The 13,091-nt window shown below is 39.8% G+C and overlaps 1 protein-coding gene across 1 annotated transcript in view; it reads left to right on the top strand.

The window, feature by feature from the left end:
- The window catches only part of RRAS2 (RAS related 2), a 44,794-nt gene extending 35,832 nt beyond the window's left edge, over positions 1-8,962 (top strand). The window contains exons 5-6 of the mRNA XM_074917856.1: positions 6,933-7,051; positions 7,505-8,962. Coding sequence (XP_074773957.1) covers positions 6,933-7,051; positions 7,505-7,592 — 207 coding nt within the window. The 3' untranslated portion in view covers positions 7,593-8,962. The remainder of the gene's footprint in view (positions 1-6,932; positions 7,052-7,504) is intronic.
- Positions 8,963-13,091: the final 4,129 nt, after the last annotated feature.

The following is a 13,091-nucleotide window of genomic DNA, read 5'->3' as shown; positions in this document are numbered from 1 at the left end:
GCAACTTCACAAGTTTATAGTTTTCTTCTGAGACAGATGGCTCTTCAAGCTTGGTACCAAACATATGATTGATTCTTTTTATCTTAGAATAAACTAAATATTACTAGAATTGCTGCACTTTTAAGAGTTTCACAAGGAAAACACACATTTAAAGAAGATACTCTCAGATTTGTGTACCAGGGCATGACTTAGTTTTCTCCAGAAGTGCTTACATAGGTTTTGTTCCTTGCTAAATAAAATCTTTGTCAAAAAACAGTGGCTGAAACAAGGAAAAAAATATGCTCAAAACGAATAATGTTAAACAGTTTAGTGGGTTAGTATGTTGTTGTAGAATGAATTTCTTGAATACCACATAAAACCTTCAGTAGAAAAAAGTTCCTGTTGAGTATGCTCCCTTGATTGTCACAGCCTCTTTACCCTAGAACCTGTGTAGGAAGATCATGAGAAAATTAAAACCTATACTGAAAGATACTGTCTCGAAAGAAGTTTTTCACAGAAGTAAGCTTGTGAGCTCATCAGAAGTAACATCATGTACTCATACATGCACAGAGCTATCAGCCTGTCCCTGAGACAGAAGTGAAACTCTTTCACTCTTCAGTTGTCATCGTGTTCCCATCAAAACTTCTGAATTTAAACTTGCAGGTCCTGGAATATCGTGTACTTAATTTGATGCACAAATGTTGGCATGGTAGCCATGTAGGTGGAACTGAATGGTTCTGCAAACTGTAATTGCTGAAGGACAAACATCCAGATGCTCTGGGAGGGAAATAACATCATTGTTGTCAGCCCCAGTTCTCAGAGGATATCTGCAAATGTAGTTGGTAATACTGTAGATCCATTTCTACAACAGTTATGAACTTTGTTCTCTCTCCCTAATGTTATTACATTGCATCTGTTTCTCCCTTAATGGAAGAAGGAGGTGCCTGTTGCCTGTTCTCCTGCTAGTCCCTCTGTACCTGATTTGTAGCTGCTTTTGCAGATGATGATGCTGCAGCTGTTTTCAGATTGCTTCACTTCACAGTTTTGCTGCTTATATCTGCACACAAATAAAAGCATATGTCCCCAAAAGCCCCTTTTGCTTTTTATGGCTATATTAATTGTTTTAATTGATTAGATGCTGATGAGCATAACTTTTGGTGCTGTCACACAATTTACATGCAAATTGGTGGATTTCTGACTTCCATCATAAGTTGGGGCTTAGACAGCTGTAGCTGAAAAAGCACTTCTAGGTTTGCTGAAACAGCTACTTACGTGTTCTTAACACTTCCCTGCACCTTCCCCATCACGTGGTGTGTTTCAGTTGGCCTTAAGTCAGTCTGAAGGAATGGTTTGGGGGTGCTGAGCTGACATAATTGGTCCCCAGAAGGGAGAGGCTCCCCTCCCTCTTGACTTCATGTTCCCGCTCTTTCCTTTGTTGGCCCTAGTTCTCACTTGAAGCACTTTGAGTTGAATCATCTCTCTAGACAGGGAGAAAAACAGATGAGCTGGAATGGCTTTCTGGGACCTGTGTGAGCTAAATCAGCTTGCAGAAAGATTTGAGTGCCAGTGCTTGAAGCATGGGAAGGGGTGGGACTGTGGCTCTGAGTGGAGCAGGGAGGAGTTAGGGTGGGGGGAAGCAAGTGAGACCTCGCCTTTTGGCAGCAGCAAGCAGTTAGATGTTATCAGCTGGATGTTAAACCCAGCCAGGCTCTGCTTCATCGGTGGGTTGTTTCTGTGCCATCACGTGAGCTCTTGATGCAGGCATCCAGTCAGCGAGCTGGACCAGCTGAAAACTAGTGCTGCCACCATGTCTCCCCAGGTGTGGAAAAACTTCAACCTGACAAGCAAGGTCATCCTCCTCTGACTACAGGTTTGCTGCACAGGCAGCTGCGATGGGAGGTCTGGGGCAAAGGTGAGAGTACTCCCCCAGCTTGGTTAGGAGTGCTGGGGTGAGTGGGAAGTGTGGAGTCACCCCAGCTTGTAACTTGTGGGTGAAAATGTGAGAAGTGCTAGTCCTCTGCATTTTTGTGTTCTCAGGCTGCTGGCATGTCAGGCCATACTTTGGTTACTCTGAAAACCTGGTCAGCCAGACTAGAGTGTCACACTGCAGTTTTTTCATTTACCTGGCAGTTCTGCAAGAACTCTTAACTTGTTTAATCATAAATTTATGTTTTTCAGCCTCAGACTAAGTAACATTTTTAGAAATTCAGGAAGCTGGGTATGAGTGTTCAGAGCAAAACTACCTGTACTAGGCATCTGCTGCCTTTTTCTGAAAGACAAGAGGTAAACCAGTGAAATGATAGAACACATGCTACCTCTGAGAGCATATAACTAAGTTAAAGTAATTTTAAGTGTGCGTTCTGATTGGCAAATGATACTCAATAGATTTAACACACTGGAGTCTAAAAGAGATAAATGTGTACAGAAGTTTGGGATGTCTCAAGGGTCTGACCACACCTTTATGCAAGTAACTGTTTTGTAGTTGAACACAGTGCAGAGTACTATCATTGTGATACCATAAATTTGGAAGGAAATTATATGTAACTAATAATCCTTGTGTGATGGGAACAGTTTCTTGGGAAGTACATGATCTGGGTTGTTCAGCAGAAGTGCACAGATGTTAATATGATCTTGATGAAGTGTTGGGGCATACCAAAGCTGTAGTCTAAAATAGTGGTGGCTGTAATATACTACAGATCAACTCACAGGTGTTTTTGGAATGAGGGGTGAAAGAGGAAGTTTGAAATAGTGATCTGCTACAGTAATAACTGTAAAGATAAATGGAGTCAAGCAGACTTGTTTCCAGATTCCCCAGTCAGTTACACATTGGTGACTGAAACCAAAATTGAAGCACCATCTCTTATTGTTCTTAAAGTAAATGATGTGTAGCAGTCTTTCTCTTAAATGGGTTAATTCTGTACAACTGAAACAATGCTGGATGTTTCTACAGTAAGATAATTCAGTACAGCACCAGATGTTTTAGTAATAACCACTACTGACAGAGGAGTAGACTTGTCAGTGCAGGATACATATGACTTTGTAGATAACTGCTAGCTTAAACTGGGTCAAGTCTGATCATTCCCCAGGTGGCAGGGTTTCAAGGAAAACCCGGGTTGTAACAAGAAAGTGCTTGGGTTTCATTAAATGCTAGTTTTTGCTTTTGTATCATGACTGAACCCATACAGTCACCTAGTGCTAAGCTCGTCTGTGCTGCTAGATGCCTTTAAAGCAAGGTTTTAAAGAGGGGTCCCTGGCACTTCAGTATACGCATAGACAGATGATGGGCAAAGCTGATGATCCCAGGCGAGCAGCCTCATGTTTTGATCTTGACCAGCATCAGCCTAGCTGCCATCAAACAAGCAGTTAGTATGTTGATTTTGCAGACTTTCTGCTTCACCAGTATCTTGTCCTGAGATGGCTTATTCCAGGGAGCGGTGGGGTACAGGGACGTGGGAGGTGGCCTACCAGAATTCATTAACATTTCATTTTGGCCTTTCTCTTAACTGTTGTGAACTTGTATGAAAGTGTGACAATAACTTCTTGAGGTGGGGGATTTTATGGCCATGTACAGTGATGCCTCTGTTCTCACAGATGGCTTGTACCTTCAGGTCTTCCCATGGCTTGACAGATTTTGAGCTTTATAGGTAACTAGCAATCAGGCATCTGATGCAGCATTTGAATAACAACAAGTTAGTCTGTTTGAATATGTGTCAGTGCTTCATAACCACAGTTTGTGTGTACCAAAGTGACCTTTTATATGAGAACGTGGACAAAATAGAATGAGTAGTGAACTACACCTGCAGGAAAGCATTATGGTAGCCCAGTGTAAGTGTGAACAAGCAGCACTTGTGGGTGGGCTGATGAGGCAGAAAATCAGGATGACAGATGCAGTTGTCAGGAGTGATGGAGCTCTGGACAGGAATGGGCAGTGTTTCTGAGCAGGGAGTGCTGTAGGGTGACCACAAGGAGGTAGAAATGGATTCCTCTCAAACTTGAAGAAACACTTACCTGTTGCCTGCTGACACGACCACAATGTGGACTTAGTTTTGCATAGGAGTCCAGGCAAAATACAGGTAGAGTTAGGTTAGGCGGTCTTGTAGAGTTGCTTTAGGTGCAAGAAAGAATAGAAACTTCAGAAATTAATACATTTCTGACAGTTCTCAGATACAGTAGTGAAGAAGGGATGCGTGAGATGTTCACAGGATTCTTGCACAGATACTCAAATGGAAACTGTTTCAGTAAGAAGACTGTTAATTTAGGGAGTTGGGAATAAGCTTTTCCAAGTTTGACTTACATATCTGTATAACGGTGTTTAATTTGAGAAACTTTTACCTGTTATATTCTGTCTCAAGCTTACTGAAACAGAAATTTTCACTGCCGAACCAACACACACATCTACAGACACAATTACTACCAGAAAATCTGTGGTTTTCTTTACTTCTGTCAAAATAAAATAGTGTTCTTTGAAGAAAAAGGATTTAGTTTTTATTTTGCTGATGACATTTAATAAGCTCTCCCATCACACTTACTGAAAAGCCTGTCAGGATGTAGGGTTGTTGTACTTGGGAAGGGAGAATAAAAAGATGTAAATTCATATTTTTGTTTTCAAGTATTTCTATGTTTGTATTTGCTATATTTCCCTAGTTTTGAAAATTAAACTGGTATGTTCTGGCCTCTAATTTACAGCTTGGGCACTACAAATACTTCTGTAGTGTGCCCAAAAGCAAGTTGTTTTTTTTAACTGACTTTGTTGAGGTCACTAAAATTGACCACAAGCTGCTTGACAGTATACTTGTAAGATTGGCAAAAAGAATGGAATTAAGCAATCACAGATAATGTAGTAAATGCAATAGGGCTTTAATGTTTTATCTATAATATTTTAAATGTGTAATGTTGTGGAAGTGTAGCTTGATTTTATTACAGTATTAGTTTGATTTGTACCTCTAATGTGCTTTAGATACATGATTATTACTTTCTTCATTATTGTATGTTTAAAGACTGCATGCAGTTTCTCCTCAGGATTATACATTTCCTCCCAGTTACTTACTTTTATTAGACTTTAGCCTCTCACTTTGAGGCTACAGTAGACTGCAGAGGGAAGAAGAAAAGTAAAGGGAATTAGTTTTGCAAAAACTGTCACATCTGTACTTTAACTTACTTTTGTCTGATGGGTGAGGCAAAGATACTTAGAAAGAAGCCCTGATGCAGACTCTGCGGGATTCTGCAATGTCATTGATGTGCCAGAAAACAGCTACAAATGTTTTTCAAAGTGCAGCCTTCATAAGCTTTGGAATAAGTATATATCAACATCTGGGGCTAGAGAGGAAAGTGAAAGTACATTTGTTCTAGATGGTGGAGCAAAAATCTTGAATATCATTCAGTTTTCAGGCAGCATTGGGGATTGAAGGATCCCAGTTGTTCTCACTTAGTGTCCTGCAGTCAAAAATGCAGTTCCAGTAGCTGATCTTGAGGCTGGGCTGGTTTTGAGGGTGGTTTTTGGCTTCAGGTGATGGTAATAACTCTGAAGTAAATCGTGAGTTTCTGTGAGTGAGATCAGCAGATGCATCCTGAGTTATTCCAGCTAATGGCACAAGGTGCTGGGGGTTCCCTGTAGAGCTTCAGGAGGGTTCAGTGGGAGCAGCCCTCAGTTCAGCAGTAAAGGGATGACTGCTGTGCCAGTGGGGGTGCTAAGGACAGAGGAGTCACACGCCACACGCATTGAGATGCTGTGCATGAACATGCTCAAACTCTGTGTGTAGCTGTTAGGAAAATACATTGCAAGCCAGAAGTCCTTCTGTATCTTGCACTGTGGTGACCGCTGCCAATGATGCTTTTTTATTCCCATCTAGTTCCATTTCTGTGTAGCTCCTTAATCTAAGTGAATATCTGAGTGCCTTTTCAAAACAAGATTAAAAATAAACCTTTTTTTTCTCATCATATCAGTCCTTTACATGCTGGTTTAACATTCTTCTGTGGAAGCCATGTAATCTTCGACATTTCTTCCACTAGCCATTGTCTTGGCAAGATCTGTTTTACTTCCTTTTATCACTGAAAGCTGCCCTTTCCTCCCTGGCCCTGTGGGTGACCTTCCCGTTGAAGCTTCGCATGCCTTGCACTGCTTAGGTTGGCCTTCTGTTGTCTGACCTCACTGCTTTCTGCTTCATCCAAAAATATGCAGTGATCTCCTTTGGTTTTGCCCTGTGACTGACTTATTCCTCCTTCCTATAATGGTCCACTAGCTTCCTGCCTTCTGTTACATCATGTTAAATTTACTTTCTCGTCCTCTCCCTTTTCTCTCTTGTCCCAAGGAGTCAAGAGGTAGACAGGGTTTCTTTAGCGTATCTGGGTATTCTGAAGGATTCATGGATTTTTAGATCTCTTGTACTTCAAGCTATGTTTAAAACTGGCTACATTATTATTTCACTGTGTCACAAATATATTTTAAATTAATTTTATAAAGATTCAGAAGCTAAACATCAGTTCTTGTTTTAAAAGTAGTAATCTGAATTTTTTTTCTCTAGATTTAGCTGGGATAGGGAGAAGGTGAATTTAGCAATAGTATTCACACTTCTGTTAGTAATCCAGCAGATACTAACAAGCACTTGCTTAGGGGAGGAGTGGAGCACTCTTGTCTGCCTGTGAAGGAAAACTTGGTCTTGTTATGCAGAACTGAAGTGAAGAGGAGGCAGCTGCAGTGAGGGAAATTGCTTAGGGGATCAGTCTTTGTCTATTGCAGAAACTTCTAAAAAGAAGTCTTCGCTTGGAATTTGAAAAGATGTGTTACGTGGATTTATTTCCCAGTTGTAGAAACAGTAGGACAGTGTAGAAACTACTCTGTGTCCAAATAAGCATTATTGTTTGAGGGAAATAAATCCATAACATGTCTGTGCAGTGTCTACTGATCAGAAAGTGCCTGCAGCAGCCTTGAACTTAATGATTGATGTCTCTTACAGGTGACACAAGAGGAAGGTCAGCAGCTGGCACGGCAACTTAAAGTAACGTACATGGAAGCCTCAGCAAAAATCAGATTGAATGTAGACCAAGCTTTTCATGAACTTGTCAGAGTTATAAGGTATGATAATGTGAGACCACGTAATTAATTTTCCTTCATTAATGGATAGCTACAGCAAATGAATTGAAATGTAGTGGGAAACAGCTGTGAAAATTCTGCCTGCTGTTACCTGTATACTTTAACCAGTGCTCTCCATTATAAAATATTCCTGTGGATTAGAAAATGTTTACATGAAGGTAGTATATATTTGAAGGAGGATTTCTTCACTTTAATATCTCCGATTTTATTGATCATCCAGTAAGTAAGCCTGATAAACTGTGAGATTGGCCTTCTGTAAAAAGGCATTTTTTTAAAAAAGAAAAAGCAACCCCCCAAAAAATCTAATCATTTAATCAGTAGTTTGAGTGTCAAAAGTCAGTCCATCTTATGATAAAAGTGTAAAGCCAGTAATTTCAAGTACAGTTTTTAACTGAAAATGATTCTGTGAATTTAATTTGAAATATCTGTTTCCAGGAAATTTCAAGAACAAGAGTGCCCTCCTTCACCAGAGCCAACACGGAAAGAAAAAGACAAGAAAGGCTGCCATTGTGTTATTTTCTGAGAATCCCAAGAACCAAGCTATCAACTGCCAGATTATTCTTTTTTTCTTTCCGTCATTTTACATCACTTCTGGTATTGGTCTAGCCTTATATGTGCATGTCCTAAAAGTGGTCACCAGAATAGCCTTAGTCCAAGAAGCTGGCAGAATAGTCCTTGAAGAAGACTCAGTCATTCTGGGGCAGACTTCAAAACAAAACACTAAGGCTGCTTCTTTAATACCACAGTTCCTTCCTTCTCTCCCTTAAGAGCTTGCACCTTGTGGAGTTTTATTCGCAAAGGAGATGAAACAAAACCGTGTAGGACAAGGTGTTGAAGTCACGCATAAGTTCTCTTGTGAATTAATTTATTTTTACTTCAGACATTTCATTAGCTATTACAAAGACCTATATTGAAGTATAGAGAATACTTTAAAAAAAAAAAAAGGGGTGGATTGGCTTTTTTGCCCTCAGTTAAATTAGAGTTGAGTATTCAGCTAGCCTTAAGAAACCTACACTGAATTTCATTGTCAGCAGAAATTTTCATCCCTCATTTATGCTGCAGTTTTATTTCAGTGGCCAAAACAGTCTACTGTATTTATTTTATGAATCCAAAACAGCTACAGGATGATTACTACTACTATCAGGATATGGCCAAATACCTGAGCTCATTCTGGATTGAGGCATTTTGAGCTTATTAAGAAATTTCACATCATTTGTTTTAAACAAATTGTGTCTTCCTTTGTATTTCTGGGTAAGGGATTAAGGAAAACTAAAATTGTAGCTGTTTTTGTTTCATGTGATATAAAAATGAATTTGATCTTTCCATTGTCAGAGATGATTAAATGTTTTTGCTATATACTTTTATACATTATTTTCTTATCAAACTAGTTAACAAGTATTTTTATATGTTTGTAAGCAAATATGCTTTCACAGCATAACTTGTGTATATGTAAAGATGAGTATTTAATTCTCACAGTTCACTTTTAACTGACAAAATGTGGGATTTGCCAAACTGTGGTAAACTTCTCCTTACTCTTCTGGTTATACCCAAGAATGGCCAATTATGTGCCTGCCCAACACACCCATAGAGTAAAATCTAGTGTTGTGTTTTAATGAATTTCAGTATCCCTTACTAAAGACTGACCATTATGTGAATTATTAAAATGTAAGACTTTTAACTGATTGTTTAGTTAAACTGTGGATGGTTGTTCAATTTTGAGTTCTGTGGATTGTGTTTAAACAATTCAAGAGTATGGTCCCTGATATTGAAATACTGAGTGGTATTGCACAGTTGTCACCTTACTGAATGTGTCCAACAGTTCTTTGAAACTTGATTATTAAGCAAACCCTTGTATAACTTCAGGTGCTAGAATTAAAGATGATCTAACCATTATCAGGGGGTAAGCACATTGCCTCTTTCTGACTCTCTTCCAAAACCTGAATTTTCTTGGGGGTGGGGGGAATAGGGGGGTGATGGGACCTGGTTAGGAGATAGACAGGCATGTCCACACAACCTTTCTTCAAGCTTGGAAGTAAAGAAAAGCCATTTCAATTCAAATCATGATAGATGATAAAAGCTGATGTTCGTTTTGACTTGAAGTATATAGTCAGTGGTCCAGTCAATTCTTGTGTTTTCAGGCTATGTTGCTGTCAGGTGCTCTGCCATAAATCTGTAAACATCTGCTGAGAAAACAGTGCTTAAACAAGTTCCAGTTACCTTTACCAGCAGCAGAGCATTAAATCTAGTGCCATGCATAGCAGAGGAATTTAAGATTTTTATGTAACTTAGATTAGGTTGTGTAATGCTTTTTTGGGAAAATTAAGAGAGTGGGTAGCTTCCCCCTGTTAAAGTTACTGGTTGATGACAGACTATTTATGAATAATGTGTAAAAGATGCAAACAAGAAGTTACAGTGGAAGTACATTTGGAGATGGATTATATTTTTCAGGTCAAATGTAAGAAATGACAGCCTGTAGCAAACACCATGTGTTTTAACTATGTAAAGCTCTGGGGCTAAGTCACTTAAGTGTGTGGCATTAGAATGAGTTAAGACGACAAATTACAGCATGTGTGCTGTGACTGAATTTGTGAGGTGCAAATATCTTTCACGTTTCATCAGGTTTTTTCCCTTTTTAACCTTTCAGTCATGATAGGTTGGTTTTCAAATAGCAGACTCAGGTAGGTCTTTCAATATGTAACTAATTCCTAGAGAAGGTGGAGAGCACCACACTCCTGCTTTTCCTCATATGGAAAGCGGAATAGTGTTGAGGTGGTTGATGCTATGCAACCTGTTCTGGTCTGCTATGCCACATTGTAAACATGGTAAACTTTATAAACAGGTTAAACAGAAGTGGGACCACCAGCTGCTGCTGTGGAAGCCTGCTCTAAGTTTATTAACTGAGACAGCATATTCCTGTGCGTGTGTGTTTAGGGCTTCTGCTGGAGAGAATGTGCAGGGAAATCTTCATGTACTGTTATGATCTCTTTTTAAGACTGATTCGTGTATGGTAGTTTAAGGAGCTGTTAAATGTAGCCATTTTGATCCTACTCTCTAAACTTGAAATATTTAGAAAAGTAGTATGTTTTTTTGGCCAGTAATGGTGATCAAGTGGTGGTGAGTTCAAAACAGCTTAAGGTATTTACATTTACTTTTCTAATTCTGGTAACTGAAGGTAATGGTGAAAAATGGCATTTCTGTCCCTAGTGTGAAGCTTGCAAAGTGCAGTAGGGACCTTGTCAATCTTCTCAAAAGTAGTGGCCCTGATCTATACGCCTTGGATTATTTGTGAGTTTACAACATTGCCACCTTGCTGTAGCATAGCAGTCTAGCTGACAACCTGAGAGAGTTTCTTACAACTTTATGTGGCAGAAGAAATTATTAAAGGTTTGTTGCTCAACTTTGTAGCGACTTCAGTTCAAGGCCACATAATAATAAATTATGAAATTCACAGTTCAGGAATTTGGGGTGCTTAAAATGTATCCACAAATGACCTCCTGCTCCTCCTATAGAGGAGGGTCTGGATCTTTGTTTCAAAGCACAAAGTAACTCGCCTCTTTCTGGAATCTCACACTGCTGAGCCTGCTGCTCCACTGGATGAAAAGGATTTATTTGCTTGTAGGCAAAAGCCTTTTCATGCAATTGGTGAAGTTTTATGGGTGGTCTAGAATCAGGGATGCACTTTCATGTAAGTACACTGTAGTTCCTTATGCCTGCTCTGGTTGATGTATTTGCTTTCTCTGACCTAGCAACTCTTCTGCATCAGTACTCACATCCTAACTAACATAGGTGAGGAGGAGAATTTCCACAAATATGACATTACCTCTTCTAAAACCTGCTCTCTTTTGTGACATGGCCTGTTCAGGGGCCATAGAGCCACTGATACTGATGATAATTATAAATTGGTCTTGATTGTGCAGGAAAAAGGTAATAAAAAGTAGGACTAATTGGTTAATGTGTTTCCAGCCTGACCCTCTTGCATTGGGTATCTGCCTGAACTGTGTGTCTGCAACTGGTCGGCCTCTCTGCTGCAGATTAAAAAACTTGACCCAGTGGGGTAATACTGCAGAGCTGTGTAGGCATACGAGGTACATGATCATATCAAAGTTGTTCTCCTTTCATTTTTCTAATAATATGTTTGTAGTGTCTTGCAGCAGAAGGACTCCTGCCACCTCCTCCTCACACTTCTAGTGTGCAACACCCCAGTGTTGTGGGCCCTAAGCACCGAGAAGTGCTCGGTGTTTAGACTATCAGGCAAGAGGCGATTGGATAATACCCTAATAAATAAATAAATAAATACTAAATACCTAGCCCAGTGTAGGAGCATGTAATGACATGAGCTGTTGTAAAAGAGTTAATAAAGCAAAACATATTTGGAAGGTGTTAACACCCACTAAAGCCAAGGAAAACTGACTTTATGCATGGCCTTGTGGCTAGTCATCACTGATAAAGTTCAAGTCTGGATTCAAACACAAATATTAGCTAACGCTCTTCTGACATCAGTTTGTCAGAAGATTTCACCCGTGGCATAGCTGTAGCCATCACTGTCTGGCCTTGCCACATACTCTGGTTAGAAAGCTTTAATGAGCTTATTCCAAACAGAAGGTTCCTGAAGTCAGTCACCACAAGCCAAGCACTGCCAAAAATTACCTGCAATTATTATTTTGAAGTTTGTTGCCCGGAAAAGCTCAGGAATCAGCTCAGCAGGGAATCATTTGTTCACTCAATGTAGGCATAAATTTTGGTACCCTCATGCACCAAAACCATGATAAGAAACACTCAATTTCAGCAGAACACTCAAACTGGAAATGTGGGGGCACAGTCGCGTCTCCTGTGCTGCTCGGCTGACCCACTGCAGGGCAGCAGTTGTTGCCAAGACCTGAAAGCTTGAAGTTGTTAGGCTGGGCTCTTGCTGAGAGCATTCCCCAGGGCAAATGCAGCACTTACCACTCTGTAGATAGGGCTTTTCTGTTGTACTTACCTGTTCTATCGGAAAGTGAAGTTAAAATCGGAGGCCTGAAGCAGGCTCTGGGTTTAAAGTGGGGGTAAGCACAAGTGTGTTCAAGGTCTTAATCCCATGTTGTGTGGTACATGTTGTAAAGCCAGAAGACCTGGGAATGTTCTTAGTATCTTGGTTCTTAGATACTTTCATAGAGCTCTGACCAACCCGAACATTTGGTTGAAAGCAGTCAATTTTTGTTCCTAAAACTTTGTGGCTGTCTAGGCCGCTTTCTTGATCTTTCAGGCTATATGAGGAACAGTAGGAAATTGGAAAAATCACTGAGGAGTGATAATGAAGGGAAGAAGGAAGAAAATAGCCTTCATACTTTCATATGTTGTAGCCTGAGGGTGTGCAACAGATAAATGAGGATGGGTAGGAGTGTCTTAGTAGCCTTTAGCTGGGAAGATAAAGAGCTTTAAATGAGAAGCAGTAGATGTGGAAAAGGCAATGGATTTAACCACAAGATCATAATACCCAGAAACGACATTGTAAATGTATGTTATGCTTGCTTTCTATAGGTGTGCTACTAGGCTTTAAAACCACAGTTATTTTGGATGGTTTGAGATGTTTTTGTGGATGACATAGAAAGGGTAGATGTTGTTCCACACGAAAACTAAATTGGATTAATGTATGTAATGTAGGAATGTTCCTGAGCCAGCCAGCAAGTAGTATGTGGAACTAAATGCATCATTTTGCTGCTGCAAAGCAAATTTTAGTCTGTTCAGCTACTGTTTAAACTGGACCCTGTGAACTGTAGTGAGGTGCACAGAGTATTTGGTACTCATTAATTTGTAGTGACACGAGCAATTTATAAATGACTATGTTGTTTAAAAAGGCTTCTGATATTAAAGTATTGTACAGAGGGAAAAGTTGCCATAGCAAAGCACGGGCACCAGTAATGCAAGTAGAGGCAGTGATGAAATCTCCTGGTTCCTTGTCTCTTCCTAGGTGTGAATTAATGCATACTAGAGACAGTTTTCATTTCAGATGAACTGGACTGCTGAAGAGCAATATAATACAGTA

Source organism: Athene noctua, chromosome 14 (genome assembly GCF_965140245.1).
Source record: "Athene noctua chromosome 14, bAthNoc1.hap1.1, whole genome shotgun sequence".
Lineage (NCBI taxonomy): Eukaryota > Metazoa > Chordata > Aves > Strigiformes > Strigidae > Athene > Athene noctua.
The sequence above is the reverse complement of the archived record's forward strand: the minus strand, read 5'-3'. Positions and strand labels throughout refer to the sequence as shown.